Raw genomic sequence first — 19,154 nt, 5'->3', positions numbered from 1 at the left:
TCTTCTTCTTCTTCAAGAAGAAAATCGCTCTGATTTCGACTCCATTGCAGCACACTCTTTCTTTCTTCTCTTTTATATTTGTTAAGATCTATTCTTACGAAGATCATCTCATTTTGATTCCCCTGATTGTTTCTTCAATTTTAATCTGTATGGATTGATTGTTCTCTTTATTATTTACTTCTTTTTTTTGTTATTAATTGAAATGCACTGATTTTTATGTGATCTTTGAGATGAAATGCCAATTATTCAGCATCGCTCGATCTTCTTAGGCTTTGGACCTTTATCGTCCCTGGGTAAATAAGAAGTTGCATTTGACAATTGAGTATTATTTATCACATTACGCTAATTGACAAGCAGCTTGTTACATACGATTAGCATATATGTTACGTAAGTTCGAATAAGCGAAAGAAGCATTTTCTTCTCGCTATTATAAAACTGTAGATATTACGATCAATAAATTTGTCATTATGATGCGCCTTCAATATTTGATTGAGAATTTTTATTCGTAAAAGAGGCAATCAATTAACAATTATTGGAATGATTTTGCGCCGCCAACGAAACGACATGAAATCTTTAAAATTGATGATTTTACTTGCGCGTAAATTTTAACACATTTAAGATAGTTTTGCAAACCAAAAACTGCATAATATTGCGTTTAAATAATTATGTTCAAAATATTATAAATCTATATTTATAGATTGTGTTATAAATCTTTTTGTAACTTTCTAAATGTAGAAGAAATGCTGTCAATTTAGTCGTACTAGCGACTAAAATTTCTCTAATAGAATTTTCTCAAGAATTGTGAATTATCTTCAAATAAATAAAACATAGACTACAGCTCACACACACACATAGAGCAAGTTTTAAAAAATATATATATTTGAACTTAATTTATATTTAATTTATTATTAGATGTTTTTAAAATATATATTATTTATATATATTATTCTAATATTTTTTTTTCTTATTGTCACTATATTTATAATTTTCTATATATAACAGTTGATTAATATATATTTTATACATAATAAATACATAAAATATTTTTTTAAATTAAAATTATTTTAATAACAAAATTATATTAAATTAAAATATTAGTGAGTAATTGCGTTGTAATTTTGTTCCTTTCCATGTATTTCCTATGAAGAGTAAAATGGCATACCTTCAAAAGTAATGGTAGTTTTTCCGCGCTTTTCCAATAACTCACACCGAGCGCACGTACGCGCGTCACGGTTACGACTGTTTTAAATTCACCCATGTTCGTTCGCTCTCTCGAGTCACATGAGATCTCGCCATAGCGTTTATCTCTTTATAGCGCGCAGGCGGTGGTAGTACGCACGCCTTAATCACCGTATATGCATAAAGCCCATATTAAACAATCTAGTATAAAAAGGGGCAAATATATTTGGGTGCAAAATTGTTACTACGCAAATTATTATATTTGATACTTTTTTTGTATTTACATATTTATAAAGTTCTATATATAGATTTAAAAATATACTAGGCAATTTTTATTAAATGTACAAACTATAATATAAGAAATAAGTATAAAATACTTTTATAAAGTTACTTGAAAAATTATCAGAATATCTGCTTGTATTTTATTTACAACTGTAAAGACATTAAATTACAAATATAGAATTATAATTCTGTGTTATTATAGAAAATTTGAAAGGGTTTGAATAATAAGCTTGATATGTTATATTATTATACGCACTTATAAAATGTATTTGCTATTTCTGTGTGCATAGATAATAAAGCATACAAGCCACGCATATGTTACGTATCGTATATATTAATTGTTTCTAATATTGTTTCTACATTAATATATTCACATATTATTATGTAATTAAAATATTATGTGTCTATAATTAGTATTACTGTTTATTAATACATCTATGTTAATAATTATCTCCATCTATATTATAAGTCTAATATTATAATTGCAATTTATAACACGCACATAAAATTTTAAAAAAAATCTAATGTTAAATCTCACAGAGTGTATAAAATGGACTTAATATCATGAACCTAATACCGCGTGACGGCACTTCTCCGCTTTCCGCACGCTTCCTGCCGCGCCGGAAACCCAACGGGCACGCGAGGACATATGGAAGCCTCTATTAACCCTATATAGATATTTGCGGATCCATAAATTCTCTGCGCTTGCGTGTCGAATCAACTTCAAATTTTAAACGCGAGAATAAACAAATCCCGAGCGCTAATCTCTAATAAAAAAAAAATTTCTTTAACTGATTGCAGTAAATTTTTCTCATATTATTCATAGATATTGGATTTTTCCTTATTAATTTAAATTTTTCTGATAAAAATTATTTTCTGCCTTATCTTTGAAAGATAACAATTGCTTTCGAATCTTTGAAAACAACGATTGTTTTCCGAAAAATACGAATAAAGTTACAGATTATTAAATATTTTGACGTAAAGTATGAAAATATTTTATCCGCGACATTGATTTGAAAATTATTTACAATATAATTAATAATAATATATGAAATTCTTTACAAATATGTAATTCTCAAAATTTTAATACAATACGGTTTATTTAAATAAAAAATCCAAAATAATATCCCCACATTTTTCCGGAATACAGAATCATTATTATAACAAAAATCTTTAAGGGGAATTCTCAAATGTCATTGTAAATAAGAATCAAGAGAAAGTCTGTGTATTATTCTAATCAGAATAATATCTCTAGAGCTCCAAAAATATTATTTTACATTCCACTTCACTTTGTACGCTCCTCGGTTTAGAACATTCTCTCTGTTTACATTCTCATTTACGTATCTCCACAAATTGCGCATGCTTATAACGATTCACCTCCAAACTGAATTACCAAACACTTTTCCTCTTTCATCTTTCGGAGCTTTGACGTTTTCTAGAGAATTTTTATGCATCACTGTGAAAATGCTAGATATCGCGTTCGCGTTTGCATTGATATTTCACGACGAGAAAATACGTATAACATCGATGACGAAGCGTTTCGCGAAACTGCGAGCTAACTCACATTGACAAAAAGCTGCATCAACAGGCTTTTTGAGTGACGTCAGACCGTCCACAGCCATTTCATCTGCTCCCCCTCCCATTTCTTTTTCTCTCTTATTTCATCTTATTCCTCTCTTTCTTGCCACCTCCTACTAGCTTACGAGATCGAGAATCGACGCGAAAGTTCCGCATCTTCACGGTCGAATCCGGCGTGATATCATCTGCGTCTTCTTCACAGTATCTCAGGGCTACGTTTACACATGCTCGAAACATGTGCGAAATATGTACATTCTTTATACTTATTTCGTGATTCTTCTCGATCTTTTTATCAAAGTTTGGATCGTTTTTAATGTGCTCTGTATAATTGATTATAATTCTATATAATTTGTGTATCAGTGTACATAATAATGAGGTGTGATAGTATATGTAGGTCAGATTCCCATAATTTTATATTGTATGAAACTAGTTCACAAAACTATTTTAAACGTTAGAAATAACAATCTAAAATATTACTGTAATATAATGATTAATTATTCTCTAATTATTGATAATAAACAGCAATTTGGACGTAAACATTCATGTAAACATAAAATCAAAATTAGCACAGTCAATATATTTAATATTATTATAATTCAATATATATTATACATGCTCAACGAAAGTTAAATTAGATTAGACTATGTTAAGTAGATAAATTATACAGATAGTAGATAATTTATATAGCTTTGTAAATTTATATTTGAATTCAGTATAACTTTAAGAAAAGTGTAACAGGATAACTCTAACTTTATATACTTTTATACGAAAATCTTATATCTTAAATTTTTTATTTCATTTATATTTTTTATGTTATATTTCATAATGCTCACATTTCAAAGATTAAAACTTCGTATTCCATAACTTTTGCATTTCTTTTGTTAGAAAGACGTTAAATTGTGCTATCAAAGTTATTGGAATCGTATCTGTGATTTGAGATACATAGTATATATATTTGATTGAACGGTTTAAATTACCGATTTTTTACATTATTATTAACCATATGACTCCAATTGAATCTAATTACGTGCGCACGTATCTATGCTAACATAGTTATTTGTGAAGTTTATCGACTCGTCGAGATAAACGTAGAGATGATTGACTATTAATCTTTTAGATCTCTCATAGCATAAAATGTAATTGATTACAGTATTACGCATAACATATAAAATATTATTATATTTATATGCGTGTGTAATATTTGAAATATAAATATATATATATATATATATATACAATAATTATACGTATATTTTTTATTTAATTATTAAAAAATATATGCGTACATACATTGAGATATTTCAAAATAAAAAACATGCATGGAAGAGAAAGTTAGAAAAAAAGTCGATAAATTCCACAATTTTTAGTTAAAGTAAATTAATATCATACGACATACGTGAACATAAGATACCTTTGAAGAAGGTTACGAGAGTAACATAGCATCCCGATGACAATGGCCGTCGTCTAGGATGACAGTTACGTTAAGAATGGAAAAAACGTATCACCTTGCAAATGGCAAATGCGGACGGTCCGTCTGTCCTCGGTCTGATATGTAGATTATTCAGCATGCACCGCGAATCATGATTCGCGGATTTATTTATACTTCGCGAAAATCTGTCATGATGTGCAATGTGCATTCAATTTTACAAATCAAGAGTGATCAAATAGTAAAGTTATATTTCATTATTTTTTAATTTAACTTTAAACTCAACATTGAAAAATATATATGAACCTATATATGTTATATATTTTTTTATGCAAATGATTATTAAGTCACATATGATATTATAGAGACAATTCATAATGTAAAATTCTAGAATATCATGCATTTAATAGAAATACATAAAAACGAGTTACACAAGAAAGTGGGATCAATATTAATTTTATATAAGTATACGCATATAAAGGGAATTGAGCTCATCAATGGTTTTAGCGTATTTTTGTTATTATTATACTCTGTAAATCCATATACTCTCAGTCACGCAAAGTCTACTATGAATTGATATATTTTTACGTTGAGAAACGCTTAAAATGAGCCGAATTTATCGGTGAAGGTTATCAAATAATTGTCCTAACTAGGGCACAAAAACGTCATGCGGTGCATTCGTGCGACTTAAGTTCTTCTAACTACGCAGCATCCGGGCTTTAACGATTAAAGACCGGCCAAGTAAAGTGTTCTCTGTCCTTGGTATTCAATGTAATGTTTCATGATCCATATATAATCGATTTTTATTCTAATCATAATATAACAATCTTCGTACACCAATTTAGACAATTTAGGTTGTGAATTGTCCTTAATGATCAAAATTAAATATATTTAAATAAAAAAGTTTGAAAAAATTTTTGGTATCTATTTTAACTTTTAGAAAATATTACATATTTGGTATTGTTATAAAATACTTCTTGAATTTATGATATAATGCTATATTATAAATTAAAATTATATAATTTTCAGACTTATAAAATGCCTATAATTTTTTAGAAATGGCATAATTACCTACATAACAATCATTGCTGTCTCTAAGACTATAAAATTCTTGTTCATTTTCGAACGCATTGTAAATATAAAAGAAATACGCACAATCAAATTTAGAGTGAATAAGTTTAGAATAATGCAAAATTAATCAAAAATAAATTTTTTCGATTATGTGCCTTCTATAACATAAGAAGAGCTGGTCGAAGTTGCCTAGGTGAAGAATTAATGATGAGAGTCATAGAAGAGGGATGAATTTAATGCCGGGAAGTGCCCTCATTATTGCACCAGTCAATCTCTTAATCTTGTCTCGCGCGCTTAACACGTTCGTCACGTGTGTCACATATGACACCACGAACATCACATAAACGACAGCGGTGTTTCTTGACACTAATTTTTTTGCGTGTACATTCAAATTAATTATTTAATCAATTTTCTGACTGACAATGAGAAAGAAGTATTGCTCTTTCTGTTTGTCCACTTTTCGCTAAAGTAAAATTAATAAATTGTAATTTCACTAAAATACGTCCGTATATAATAAACGAATTTAGAGAGAAAATTTTTCCCCTTCTTATCATAATAATATTTTATAATATTACAACGTTATCATCTTATTCTATTTGTTGTATTTTTCTATTTTTAATATAACTTTATTTTATATACTTGAATTAAAAATACTATTCTTTACTCACACACATACGCATATACACGCGCGCGCGCACACACATACATATAATACTACTACTCAATGTCTCTTTGAATTTAGCTAACGCAATAGCTTTAGTCTAAAAAAATGTATTCACTTGTATTTGAAAAATACTTTAAGTAGTGACAGTTATTATTAGTTTACTCTGTATATATGTAACAATGTATACGCATACAAATATGACGTACACAAGCGCCGGCGTGTATAAAGTGAGGTAATAACACTATCTATTTCAAATTTCTTCTCCTTTATTGTCAATAATGTAAAAAAATGTTGCTTTAAGGTATGTTGAAATTCAAACTCCGACTCTTTAAAGAATATATTAAACAATAACATTACTCTCTCTCTCTCTCTCTCTCTCTCTCTCTCTCTCTCTCTTTTAATTTACATTTTATACTTTCTAGGAACAATTATGCGTGCGAATTTTTATAAATGTGAAAGTATGAACGGTTAAGTAACATATAATTTAATATATAGAACACAAAACAAAATAATAATAAATAATAAAATTTAATGATTATATGTGACATAGTGCATGAGTGAAAACCGGTTGCTACGCCGCGAAGGCCCCTGACGATACATGATATGATAATTACTCTATATATACATATAATAATTACATATTAAATAATGACATTCATGATAATGCTTGTATTTATAATTAAAATGTCAAACGACTGAATAGAGAAAATCTAGTAGAGGCCATCGGTGGTCTATCGTAGCAAGGAATGATGTTGTAAATGGACAGAAGTATGTACAAGAATATTACGAATATGTAGCAATATTGTTTGAAGAACTAACCGTTCAGAATAATTAAATATATGACTTTCGTACAATGATTATCTACTTCATTAATAGTGACGTATACAAAAATATCAAATAAAGATTTTATTAATCACTAGGAATGAAGAGGAGTCGCTTGTTTTTCTCTCTCACTCTTGGTTTTCTTTTTCTCTTTCACACACACAATGCATTTTTCTAAATATTTGCGATTGTCATATTAAATGTTTCATTTTATACACCTGTATATGTATATATTTGTATATTAATTTATTTTATACGTATTTAATTATGTATAATTGTATTTTAATCTTTGTCTAGAATACATTCATTCTTTAATTTATTTCTATATACGTATAATTATATATATATATATATATATATATATATATACACCATCTGTGTATACAGTGTATGTAGATTCCATGTGTTATAAGTAGAGCTTAATTATTCTTGTAACACTTACCTATGTTTGCTCGGTTAAATATATATTTTGGGAATTATTAGGATCGTTTATTAACGCTTCCTCGTTGATAATAAAATTTGTCTTCTCGGAAATGTCCTTGATCTTGTGATCGTCGCTGGACACACTGGACTTTCTGGGCATAACGGGATTCTCTGAAGAATTCGTAGTATTCCTCTGTCTATTTTAGAAAATTCAAATAATCGTCCATTAGACGCAAAATGTTTAAATTAAATGAATAACACAAAATATTCCAAGAAAATATTTGTTGGCATATACATGATATACATATTATACAATATACACAGTATACTCATATACATATACAAAATTGAATATATACAATTTTTCGCCTACCTAATATCTGAATTACTTCTGCAAAGTGAGCTCTTTAAATCGCTTTCTTGAGCTTCTTTCACAACAGATTTAGATTTCAATCTTACTTCTTCGTTTCTTCTCAAATATAACTTTGTCTTTAATCCATTTCTATCTTCCTTTTCATTCCTGCTTTTCTTTAAGGATGCATTAATATTCTCCAAAGCACGATCATAATGTTCTTGATCCTTTGAAGTCTTGATATCATGATGTTCCTCCGTTGTCACCTAAATATTAAAAAATAACATTTATACATAACTTGTATTGTTACAATGTTATTATTATAATTGTATATTTGCAAAGATAAGAGATTTATAATAATTATCATCTATCTGCACAATAAGGGTCTGCATATCTGGCTAACTTGGTAGCAGTATCTATTTGTCTTATAAAAGAGACCTTGATTCTTAAAACATTGGAAAGAAATCTCTTCGCTAATAATTTATTACAAAATGGCATATAACTGGAATAGTAAAACATCCTGCACATATCATTTATTTACATAATTTTAACTGATCATCACCTCATTTTGTACGGAAGAAGACGACAGTGATGTGTCAGGATGCATATTGATGCTATCTTGTCTGACAGAATCTTCTGATCTAGTGATTATCACCGGTATTGGATTTAGAGGAGTCGTTGACATCATCATTGGCATTTGCATATGTAACTCGCCAGTTGAAGATCTCAGACTTGACGCAGAAGACATCGTTAAGGAACTGCTACTATAAGTTTCGCGATATTCCGGAAATGTATTTGAGCTAAGACGTTCTACAAAATACATTGTCAATTAATGATGACTAGTAATTAACAAGATTAATTCGCAATATTTAAAAAAAATATCATGAAAAAAGGTAACGTAAAATATATGCATGTAGAAACACAATACAAGAAGTAGAGAAAAAGTATAAAATATTAAAAATAACATAAAAGATAAAAGGAGGAGAAATTATAAGTATAATTTATTAATATATGAAAAATAATAAATTTTTACCAGTTTTTGAGCGATGCATCGCCCGAATACGATCGAGGTCAGCGGCAGAGCAAAGTGGGGTATCCACCTCGTAAGTGTTGTTGAAAAGAGAATAATTTACTTCATATTCACCAGTCTCCTTGCGGAAGGTAATGATCGGCTGGAACCGGTGACCCCATAAAATCTCCGACGGCAAGTACGAGCTTCTCGCTTGCGTTGTCATGCCGGTGGATTCAATTACTCCTATCAGTAATTAATAACAATTATTATTGTTGTTATATTAAGCTAAGAATTTCAAATTTTGTTCCAAACTGTCAACAAGACATGACAACATCCTTGCCTTCTAATATCACGACAATTTCGAATCGTTCTCGCAACATATCGCTGGCCGATACCTTGTACAGTGGCGAGTACCGGTCGATTTTATGAACGATCGTTGTAGGCCAGATGAAGAAAATCTTATCCTCCTCTCCATCGTCTCCCACTTTTAGTTCCGTCTGGAAAAACGGCAGCAATTCACCTTCCTTAGTAACCTGAAATATATACAAATAACTGCGATCAAACGTGTCATATTATTTCTTCTTTATACACAATAGAGATATACAATTACCTTTCTTTTGATCATCTGAGCACGCACGTGAGCCTCGATGATATGGCTCTTGCGCATATCACCGACGCGAAACATAAGGCAGAGCTGACCGTCTCGTTGGCAAATGACAGCATTACGCGAAAAGAGTAGGGTCTGCGTGCGCTTTTTAGGACGTGACAGTTTGGCGAAGACGATGCCAACCATGAACGCTTGCAGGATCACTCCAGTCATCGATTGAATACATAATGTGAAAATTGCCTCTGGGCATTCGTCCGTCGTATGCTTCGCCCCATATCTACATCATTTATATCTTAATAAAAAATAATGCGCTGACATATAATTACGAATTATTATACATTATAAGAAACGGAAAGATTGATAAAAACGAGAAGACAAGAAGAAAGAGATTGAAATCGTAATGATTGTGACGAAGAAGAGAAAACAAAAGAGAAAAGAAAAATAATATAAAGTAATATCTAGTTATAATGATATAGTAATCACTACGGTGTAATCACACCAATGCAATAACAGAGCAAATTATTATAACGATATTAAGATATATGATGATGTAAAAGTAATTATTTACCCGATTGTGTGTTGCGTTTCGACGGAGAACAGGAAGCAGCTCGCGAAATTACGTATATCCACGACGCAGGGAGTGAAAGTCTGATTATTATAATTCTGAGGGTCAAGATCGCCATGACTATACGCGATCAGCCACCATATAAGCGCGAACCCTAGCCAAGATAACAAAAAGTTCATAGAGAACACCAAGAGCGTCCATCGCCATTGTGCATCAACCAATGTTGTGAAAATGTCCTGCAAATGAATCAGTTAACTGCGTACAATTCTTGTTATGATAAATACAACAAAATAGCGTATATCTATAAAATTAGAGGATGTATATGATAATTATTAAAAACAATAAAAATAGAAAATAAATAAGAAATTTTTAATTTCTCTGATTTGTTACATCTTATTAATATAATATATTTAAAATAATGTGGGGCATTTCGATATTATCGGTTTTGGTTAATTGCAATTATTGTGTTTTCTCAATAATTGGCCAATTAATTATTGATTAACCGTGATTAATTGAAATAATCAGTTATACTAAAAATTTACTTATTTCAAATATAAGTTAATAGATAACAAATTTAAGAAAATTATAATATGCTTTGAAATAATGAAAATTATAATGTTTTATATAAAATTATAATATGTTTTATATTACAAATTAAAGCTCAAATTTGTATTTTTTTTTATTAATATCTTTTATGCCAAAAATATTTACCTGAAGATACCGCCGACGTCGTTTGGCGACATTTCCTTGAACGACATTACAGTCACCATGTTTAAAAACAACTCTTTTGCGAACTCTTCTGGTGCTAAATTTGGTTTGGCGATACCTTAAAAGAAAAATGGATTAAATTAATTTATAATAAACCGCTTTTAATCTTCCATTCGTGCAAATTTAGGCTGTATATAAATGAACAGATTAATTGTAAATTGTGTCAAAAATAATTGTTAACAATTCTAGAATATAATTTTAGTCAGTGAAACATCAACGGTTTACACGTGTTATTATATAATCTTGTCGTTTTTGCGGAGATCTGTAGATCAAAGACTTTAAATATTCAAAGTCTGAGCAATGGACTCATCGAGAAGTTCCATCTTTTTGAGCACTCAGAAATCTATATTTATTACTATTTAACATAGCTAGAGATAGCTTATTAACTTTAAAAAATTTAAATAATCTTTTAATTTAAGTAAGTTAATAAGAAATATAAAAAAAAGATTATAATATATAAACTAGAATAAATTCTTACAAAGCAACCGTTCTCCGTAAGTATGTTTGTAAAAATGCAAACAAACTTCAAACTATGTATGACGTTCGTAAATATTCGCGATGCCAAAAAGCCGCCGTCGATCTATTTGAGTCACAGGTCAATATGTCAGGGTTGAAAGTTGCGCGAAATCACGCGAATTTAGAACGCCATTGACCAGATCAATAATTATTTCATTTGAAACTAAATAGTAACTGATTCATTCAAGATCTTATTTTAAAATTATATAATCGTGAAACTAATCTCTTCCGATTTTATATCGACCTGAATATAGAACATACATGATGTAATATACATATGTAGTATATACATATGTGTAATATATATATATATATTATGACACGTGAGAAAAAATTGGAAAAGATGTAATTCGTGTTTATTTTATGTTTTATTTCTAATAAAAAAGAGACAAGAAGAAAGAACACACACACACATATATAATTAATATTAAATAAATTATTGTAAAAATATATGTAATAATTAACATTGTATACATAAAAAATTTACGCATATATACGAATGCGTGAGTGATGTGCATGAGTACTTACATACCTACACGTCTGATAATAAAAAAAAATAATAAGAAATAAATTCTCATAAAAAAAATTTGCAATTAGAAACTCGCTTGTCACGATCTTCCAACGGTGTGTCTCTTCTATACGCTTATATGCTATATGCTACTATATGTATAAGCTTATCGTAAATTGCCATAATCGTGAACACTTTCTCGTCTCGATGAAACGTGGGCGATTATTTCGAAACAAGAAATACTTCTCGCATACAATCTTAATGAAATATCTGCCGTTTATAAATTCCACGCTTGTTCGGCTAAAAATGAAAGAATATTGGGAATCATGGCATATAAAATGTTCTTTTTGCACATTTGTGTGAAAAGATTATCGTAATATTGTATAATCATTGTAATATTTTAGATTATCCGGAAATATTTACTTTATGAAAGTGTTCTTTATAAAAGTAAAATGCAACTTTTGAACGACATTTTATATGCAATGATTAACATTAATAACGTTGTTGAGAAGAAACCGATTTCAAATTAGAAGAATTAAGAGAATTTTTGAGTAAAATATCATCGAAACATTTTACGTGTATAAATATATACAGTTAATGTGACCTAAATGTGCAGTGATTCGCGGTATATATATGAAACAGAGAAGAGAGATAAGAAGAAAAGAGAGGCTTATTGAGAATGATTATTATACTTGAGCAATTCGTCGCGCCATGCCGCTTCGCCGGAAGTCGTCGCTTTGACGACCATCATAGACACTTGTGAGATCGCTCGTCGTAGTCCCGATAACCTGCCTGTCTCACATACATAATACATCTTCTCACCATCCGACGAATGACGTTCTAAATTCGTCATTTCCATTTTTTGCGATCGGCGCAAGATCGATGAATTTTAATATCCGCCACTCATTTAACTCATTATTCTCTATCCTTTATATCGTAAAAATAAATAATCGATTTATTTATTTGGATAAAATTATTTAGGAATACACAATTGGGAGACTAAACTTTGCGGAATAATATAACTCACACAAAAACAAAAATATACTTTACTACTAAAATATTATTGTACTACCTATCGCAGTGTATCCTACAATCCTTTATTTGACAAATTTTTCAATAAATCTTGAACTATAAACTTTTTTTCTAGGAAAATGTCAATTTTCGAGTTAACTTATAACTTATAACTTTTATCGTTATAAGTTATTAAAAAGCTTTGTGGAAACTATATTTTGACAGAGACGAATAGATGGTGGAATTGTCCGATTAATTATATTGGAGCATACTTTAACAGATAACTTTAATGCAAGCTTTAATTACAGAAATATACATAATGTCAAAAGTTGAAAAATAATTTTTTTTTTTTGTCCAAGAAAGACGGATCCTGAATTGTTCAAAGAGAATCTGAATTAAAATTAATGATTATTATTACGACTACAGAAATAATAACTGTTCGTGAGAAACATCTATATCTATACAAAATGTGTCAAAAAGGTGGTTTTTTCAAATTTTTGCAAATTTCTATTTTCACTAAATTAAAAAATAGTTAATATAAATGTAATCAACGTCCTCAGAGTAAGCAGCGATTTTCTGTTTCGATAATGAAAATTATCTGACTGCGGCTATTTATCGCTTATGGTATTTAAAAAAAAACAGAGAATTATCAATGAAATTATTTTGTCATTTTATTAATTTAATTTCCCATTAAAAGCATTTTATTTGTCATCCTTTTATTTCAATGCAGATTTGATATCTTCGAATTCTGCATTTTTTCAAAAACTCTTGATTTATTTCGAGCCGCTTGACAAGCGGTTTCTCTCTACTTATCATTGTAAATGTAAATTGTTTATTGGAAATCAAACTTTTAAAATCCCCACGAAAATTCTAGAGCTACATTACTTTGAAGATACATTACTGACATCATATTCGTACACTGAGAAAAAAAGTTGTTAACTAAATACGTTTAATTGATTACTTTTAATTTTTAATATGGTAATCAGTGAACGCGCATTTAATCAAGTTAACAACTTCTTTTTCTCAGTGTAGTCTTTCGTTTAGGAGAGAGCATATTTTGCAAAGATATTTCTAAATTATGTACTACATAGCAATAATAATCTGTTAATTTGTTTGTTAAAATAAATAATCTTACGAGTTTCATCAGAAAGGCTTATCCATTAGCTTAACATTTGTTGATATTGATATTTTAATTTAACAATAACATACGAATTTTTATCTATCCATAAATGTATATTATAAAAATTTATTACGCCTTCTATCCATCTAGCTATATTAATAAATAAAATGTCAGCTATAAAAAAACAAATTTACAGTACGTTTTCTGAAATGCCATTGACAAAATACCTTTACTGAATAATTCGAAAAAATAAAGAGTTACACTCACATTGAACGTTGTCATTCGCGTATATAACATTTGTTATCTGAAGAATTCTGTAAACAGTAATAAACACTAATACTTATATTTGCTGCACTTTTCTTAGCACTAGTCTCAAAATCTTTTACACCTCTTTTAAAACGTAGTTTTTTCACATCTAGAACGGAAACAGACTTAGGTCGCTCGTAAGTCGCAAACTAATTGTAGATAAAAAAGAACCTCACAGAGAGCCGATAAAACGTTTTGAAAAATGTATGATGTTATTAGACAGTCTGAATATTTTTAGCATAGACACAACAGTAAAGCTATTTCAAGTAAAACATAAATTACATGCCGACCATTTCCTCATATAAAAATAACGAGATTTACCATTGATAATAAATTTATATTTTATTGCATATCTAATTGATAATCTCGATTGTCTATTGAGATTCTACTCAATAAATCAAGCACATTTACGTATTAAAGAGTATAATCATGATAATAATGGATAATCCTTTATCCTTATACTAGAACAGATGCGGATATGTAACTTACATTATCGTAATAGAAAATCGCTGTTTACATCAAAAGAATTAATTTACTAAGTTATGCTGACTAAATATTTTTTCTTTAATTTAATAAGTTTTAAAGCACTTATTTAAAACATTTTGTGTATTTTCGGTATCTAATGTGTATTTCTTTGTATAATTTTACACTAAATTGATTAAACAGATACAAACACGGCTAATCAGGATCGTTCGTTAAAGAATCGAGGCTGGTCGAATACTGCAAATATAATTTCGGTTCTTGGCGGGCCAAAACGGTTTCTCTTTGTCCTTTGGCACGATTTGTGGAATTCGTTGAACCGTCACAAAGAGGGGAATCAATGATGCTAAACACTTTCCATTATAAGAATAATAAATATGGAAGAGTAAAAGAAATATCTAAACATTAAAATAATAATATTAGAATGTTTAATTCAAAATATAACATTATAATTTTTAGGTTTTGAAAGTGTTTTAGTGTTTGAAAAGCATTCAAATATGCAAAACGCAAAATATGCGAAAAATATTCAGAGAGAAAAATGCCTATTACAGAAAATTGAGGGAAAATAACAGATTGAGAGAAAAATTGCGATAAGAAAAATGAAAAAGTTGTTTAAACTAAAAAGACATAGTAATGTTTATAAAGTTTATATCTATATATTATAACTATTTTGCTGTTTTTTACTAAATATTACTATTTTTCTTGTAACAAGAAAAGAATATGATATACTTCTACTAAGAAGAAAGTATGATACTTCATATATTTTTTTATCTAATTATTATCTTTTTATTTAAATATTTACATAAATTTCTTTTTCTTTCCATGCATATGCATGATTTTTACATTTTTTGAACTGCTGTTTAATTCTTTTTTAGGAATAGAGATTTATAATATTAAAATGCCTATTTTTTCATTGAGAAGAAGAAACATTTCTGATAACTGTCAACGACGAAATAGTAACAATTAATGCTCGTTATTTTTAGTCTCGTAAAAGCACGCATTATGCTTCAGATTTTACATCGTCCTATCTATTTTAGTAACGCTGTTGCTAAATATGTATATCGAGAGAGTGTGTGATAAATTTAATAAACATTCTACACATGACAGTATAAAGATACTCAACTTTACAATCCGTCCGGTACTGTCGAAGTTTTAGATATATTTTTAAATACAACTTTAAATATCTTAATTTTATAACCTCTTCTTGATAATTATTTTATCCAATTTTCTCGAATAACCCTAGTTATTTTGTTATAAGTATATTTGTTATAAGATTTTTTTGTTTTATACAGTTATTGTATATATTATTTTGCTTTAGGAAATATAGTTAACAATAACCAAATGCGGTTTAAACTATCATCGTGACGAAGTTCTTTGCGACATTATCGTACGCGGAAGCGATAAGCTTCTTTCTATCGACAGCTTATGTAATGCATACATATTTGTACAAGGTTACGTTTCTATTGTTTCGAAGAATTGTTTTGAACAGTATTAACAATGAAATTCATACGTTTAAAAACTAAATCATATTAATATCACGCATAAAAATTAAAGTTTTATGCGTAATATTAATATTTTTTTCAATTTTTGATATTATTTTATTATTCTGGTTTAGTGTTTCTTGGTTGTGTACTAATCATAATTAAAAATAAAACAACATCTACAAAAAATGTTAATTAAAAAATTATAATATATATGAAATATATTAGTTTATCTTTACACGATGTTAAAAATATATAACAATTATTAATATACAGATAAATTAGTATTATAAAATTAAAAATATAAAAATTAAATATTATAAACCCGTAATAAACATTAATATTAACATATTAACATTAAAATTTTTGTTTTAGATTTAATTAAATTTTTAAAAAATTGTTTCTATTTTTAATAAAATTAACTTTTATATTAATTATTATTTACGTTGGTATGAGGTATAGAAAGATTGAGTAGGCATTATTTATTCAGTTTGACGAAAACTATTATATATTCTCTAAGTTTTAAATCATTTTTTAACACAAGAATTTGCTTATTTACAAATATGTTTTAATTATAATAAAATTCTTTTGTACTTACATCAGTCGATGTAAGAAACTATACCAAGGTATCATCATTTATTATTACGCAATCTGTGACTGTTTAACAACGTTTTCTTTTTGGAGTTCTAAACAATACAATAGTCAGTCAACTAACTAGCATTGTTAGTTCCTGTCTAAGGAAATTTTCGCGACAAGCAAAAATGAGCTCAAGTTATAATAGCACCTCATTATGGTTGCCACTTTACCATAAGCGGAATCTAATACTTTGGTATGCAACAATTCGAATTATTTCATCAGACTCATCTTTAAATGACGGAATTTCTTACCTGTTCAACAGAGGGCCTGATTCTCCCTTAAAGCTGATCCTATTGAAGGTTCTTCTTTTAAATGTGCTTAAGATATGCCCTCTCTTTTGATTGACGATTTCACCTATCTCCTCTGCAGAATTTTCACCGCATAATTTTACCGCGACTGCAGCTGCCGGCATCGACGTGTGCACCAATAATTCGCCTAAAGGCACAGTATGGGGATCTGTGATAGTCGAGGGTTCTTCCTCATGATCCTTGTAGTCCATTTTTTCTTTTCTTGTTACTCTTATTTTAATTCTTTCTTAATCCATTAATATTTCTGGGACATTATTTGATAAAATAATTGATTGAATTAGATTGAATTACGATTTTAATTAAAATTTGCAATCTTTTTTTCTTTTTAAGAATAATTTAAAACAAAGAGAATAAATAAAAAATTGTTTAATTTCGATTACCTTATTTCTATAAAATCAAAATTTCTTTTATTTAAATGTTATAACATGATTATTCATTAATAATGAAGATATTTTTCTCATTTATCATCAAATAATAATATTATAATATTTAAGAGATTTAAGAATATAAAAATTATTTTAATTTAATGATTTTAGAGCGTTAAAAAGGATTTTCTTGTCGGAGAATGTGAGACTATATTAATACATTTAAAAATTTTGTAAAATTTTATATTTGTACTTATATTTTAAGTTAGAAGAAAACTACAGTTATGTTTTGCATTAAAATTATATTATATATTACAATTATAATAAATATTTAAAATTGTAACATGTTTAGTATTTAACAAATTTTATATTATGTTTTATTTTTAATTTTCATATTTAGATAAAAATCTTCTAACAAATCCAACAGACGATTTATTGAGAAACTTGAAATACGGTTTAAAGACCATATGTTGTTCTTCACATCGCGATTTATTTGACTTCCTTGAATTGATGACGAATGTGTTTTACTAATTTCGAAGAATTTCAAATACTCTTTTGAGAAAATATAATATGCAATTTATTCTTATGAACATTCGTGTTTGAATACTTTACTTACTTTACGGACACTTGTTGCTCATGTATATTTATACATTCACTTAATTTTTCACCGTGCCTTTTTCCATTCCAAAAACACATTTTATTTTATTCAAATATATCCGAATATTTTTTATAATATTGCTATACTATCACACATCATACACATATAAAAAATATTTAATTGTTTTCAATTTTTATTTTTAGGATTTTATGTTTAGTCCTGATTTTTATGTTAAATTGAAACTTATTTTTTTTCTTTTTTTTTTAACTTAATTTATTTAATGTGATAATTTTTATATACAGAATAATTTATTAATTCCTTTTCGCCAAACGATAAGCGATCCTCTCAATCCGATCTCGCCACTATGCATTTTATATTTGCTTCGTCACTCACAAATTCACTTGTTATGTCGTCATTCCACGAAGATAGATATTTAATTATAACTAAGATCCTTTTGAGCACAGCATACAGTATAATCACAAATTGAAATCTACGATAGTATAGCGATAGTAAGAAGTTATTGATCCACAGATTGTTCGGGAATTGGTGGCAGTCATTTTGCGCGTTCAACCGAGGCTCCGCCGAGATTGCGGCAAAGCGCGATCGCAAGAATCGTCAAGCGAAAATAAATCGCGTTAGTGCGCGTGGGCGAACGTGAGCGTGAGTGCGTGTGCGTACAAACGCGGCGTATGCACGTCATCATGAAAGAGGAACGTGACGTGACGTGTGTGTGACCATGCTGCGCGGGATATAAGATTGCGCCGCGGTTTTATGAACTTTGATTTTTTAGATTCTAGCGCAACAATAAATCCATATCAATTCACAATTTACAAAGATTCCAATAACATGAATTGAAACATTGAAATCATTACCTAAGTTAATTTAATATTATTATTAATTCAATGTACATTATAGTCGTTATGTTTAAAACATCTATATTTAAGATAAATGTTTAAAATATTTTTTAATACTATATTGTTTTAAATATATTTTAAAGAAATGTGAAACGTATTTTTTTTTTTTTTTTTTTTTTTTTAATTTAACAGATTTTGAGGGAATATAATATTCGTAATTTT

At 28.5% G+C, this 19,154-nt stretch overlaps 1 protein-coding gene across 6 annotated transcripts; it reads right to left on the bottom strand.

Moving 5' to 3' along the window:
• Nucleotides 1–15: 15 nt before the first annotated feature.
• Nucleotides 16–18,733, bottom strand: LOC143899872 (ATP-sensitive inward rectifier potassium channel 12-like). Of its 6 annotated transcripts, none has more exons than XM_077410596.1 (11): nt 18,097–18,733; nt 17,059–17,359; nt 10,693–10,807; nt 9,985–10,217; nt 9,420–9,693; nt 9,150–9,342; nt 8,831–9,052; nt 8,360–8,607; nt 7,819–8,063; nt 7,465–7,642; nt 16–145 (listed from the first exon to the last, which is right to left on the bottom strand). In XM_077410596.1, the coding sequence occupies exons 2-10, from the start codon at nt 17,304–17,306 to the stop codon at nt 7,465–7,467; spliced, it is 1,956 nt and encodes a 651-aa protein (XP_077266722.1). In that variant the 5' UTR covers nt 17,307–17,359; nt 18,097–18,733; the 3' UTR covers nt 16–145. The 6 variants fall into 6 exon arrangements, with proteins under 6 accessions (XP_077266722.1, XP_077266721.1, XP_077266723.1 ...); XM_077410595.1 differs by lacking the exon at nt 16–145 and adding an exon at nt 149–289; XM_077410597.1 differs by lacking the exon at nt 16–145 and adding an exon at nt 5,747–7,240.
• Nucleotides 18,734–19,154: the final 421 nt, after the last annotated feature.

This window comes from Temnothorax americanus, unplaced genomic scaffold (assembly GCF_048541705.1).
Source record: "Temnothorax americanus isolate GAGA-0224 unplaced genomic scaffold, ASM4854170v1 Scaffold29, whole genome shotgun sequence".
Classification (NCBI taxonomy): domain Eukaryota; kingdom Metazoa; phylum Arthropoda; class Insecta; order Hymenoptera; family Formicidae; genus Temnothorax; species Temnothorax americanus.
Note: the sequence above shows the minus strand (reverse complement) of the source record. Positions and strands in the feature narration are given on the sequence as shown.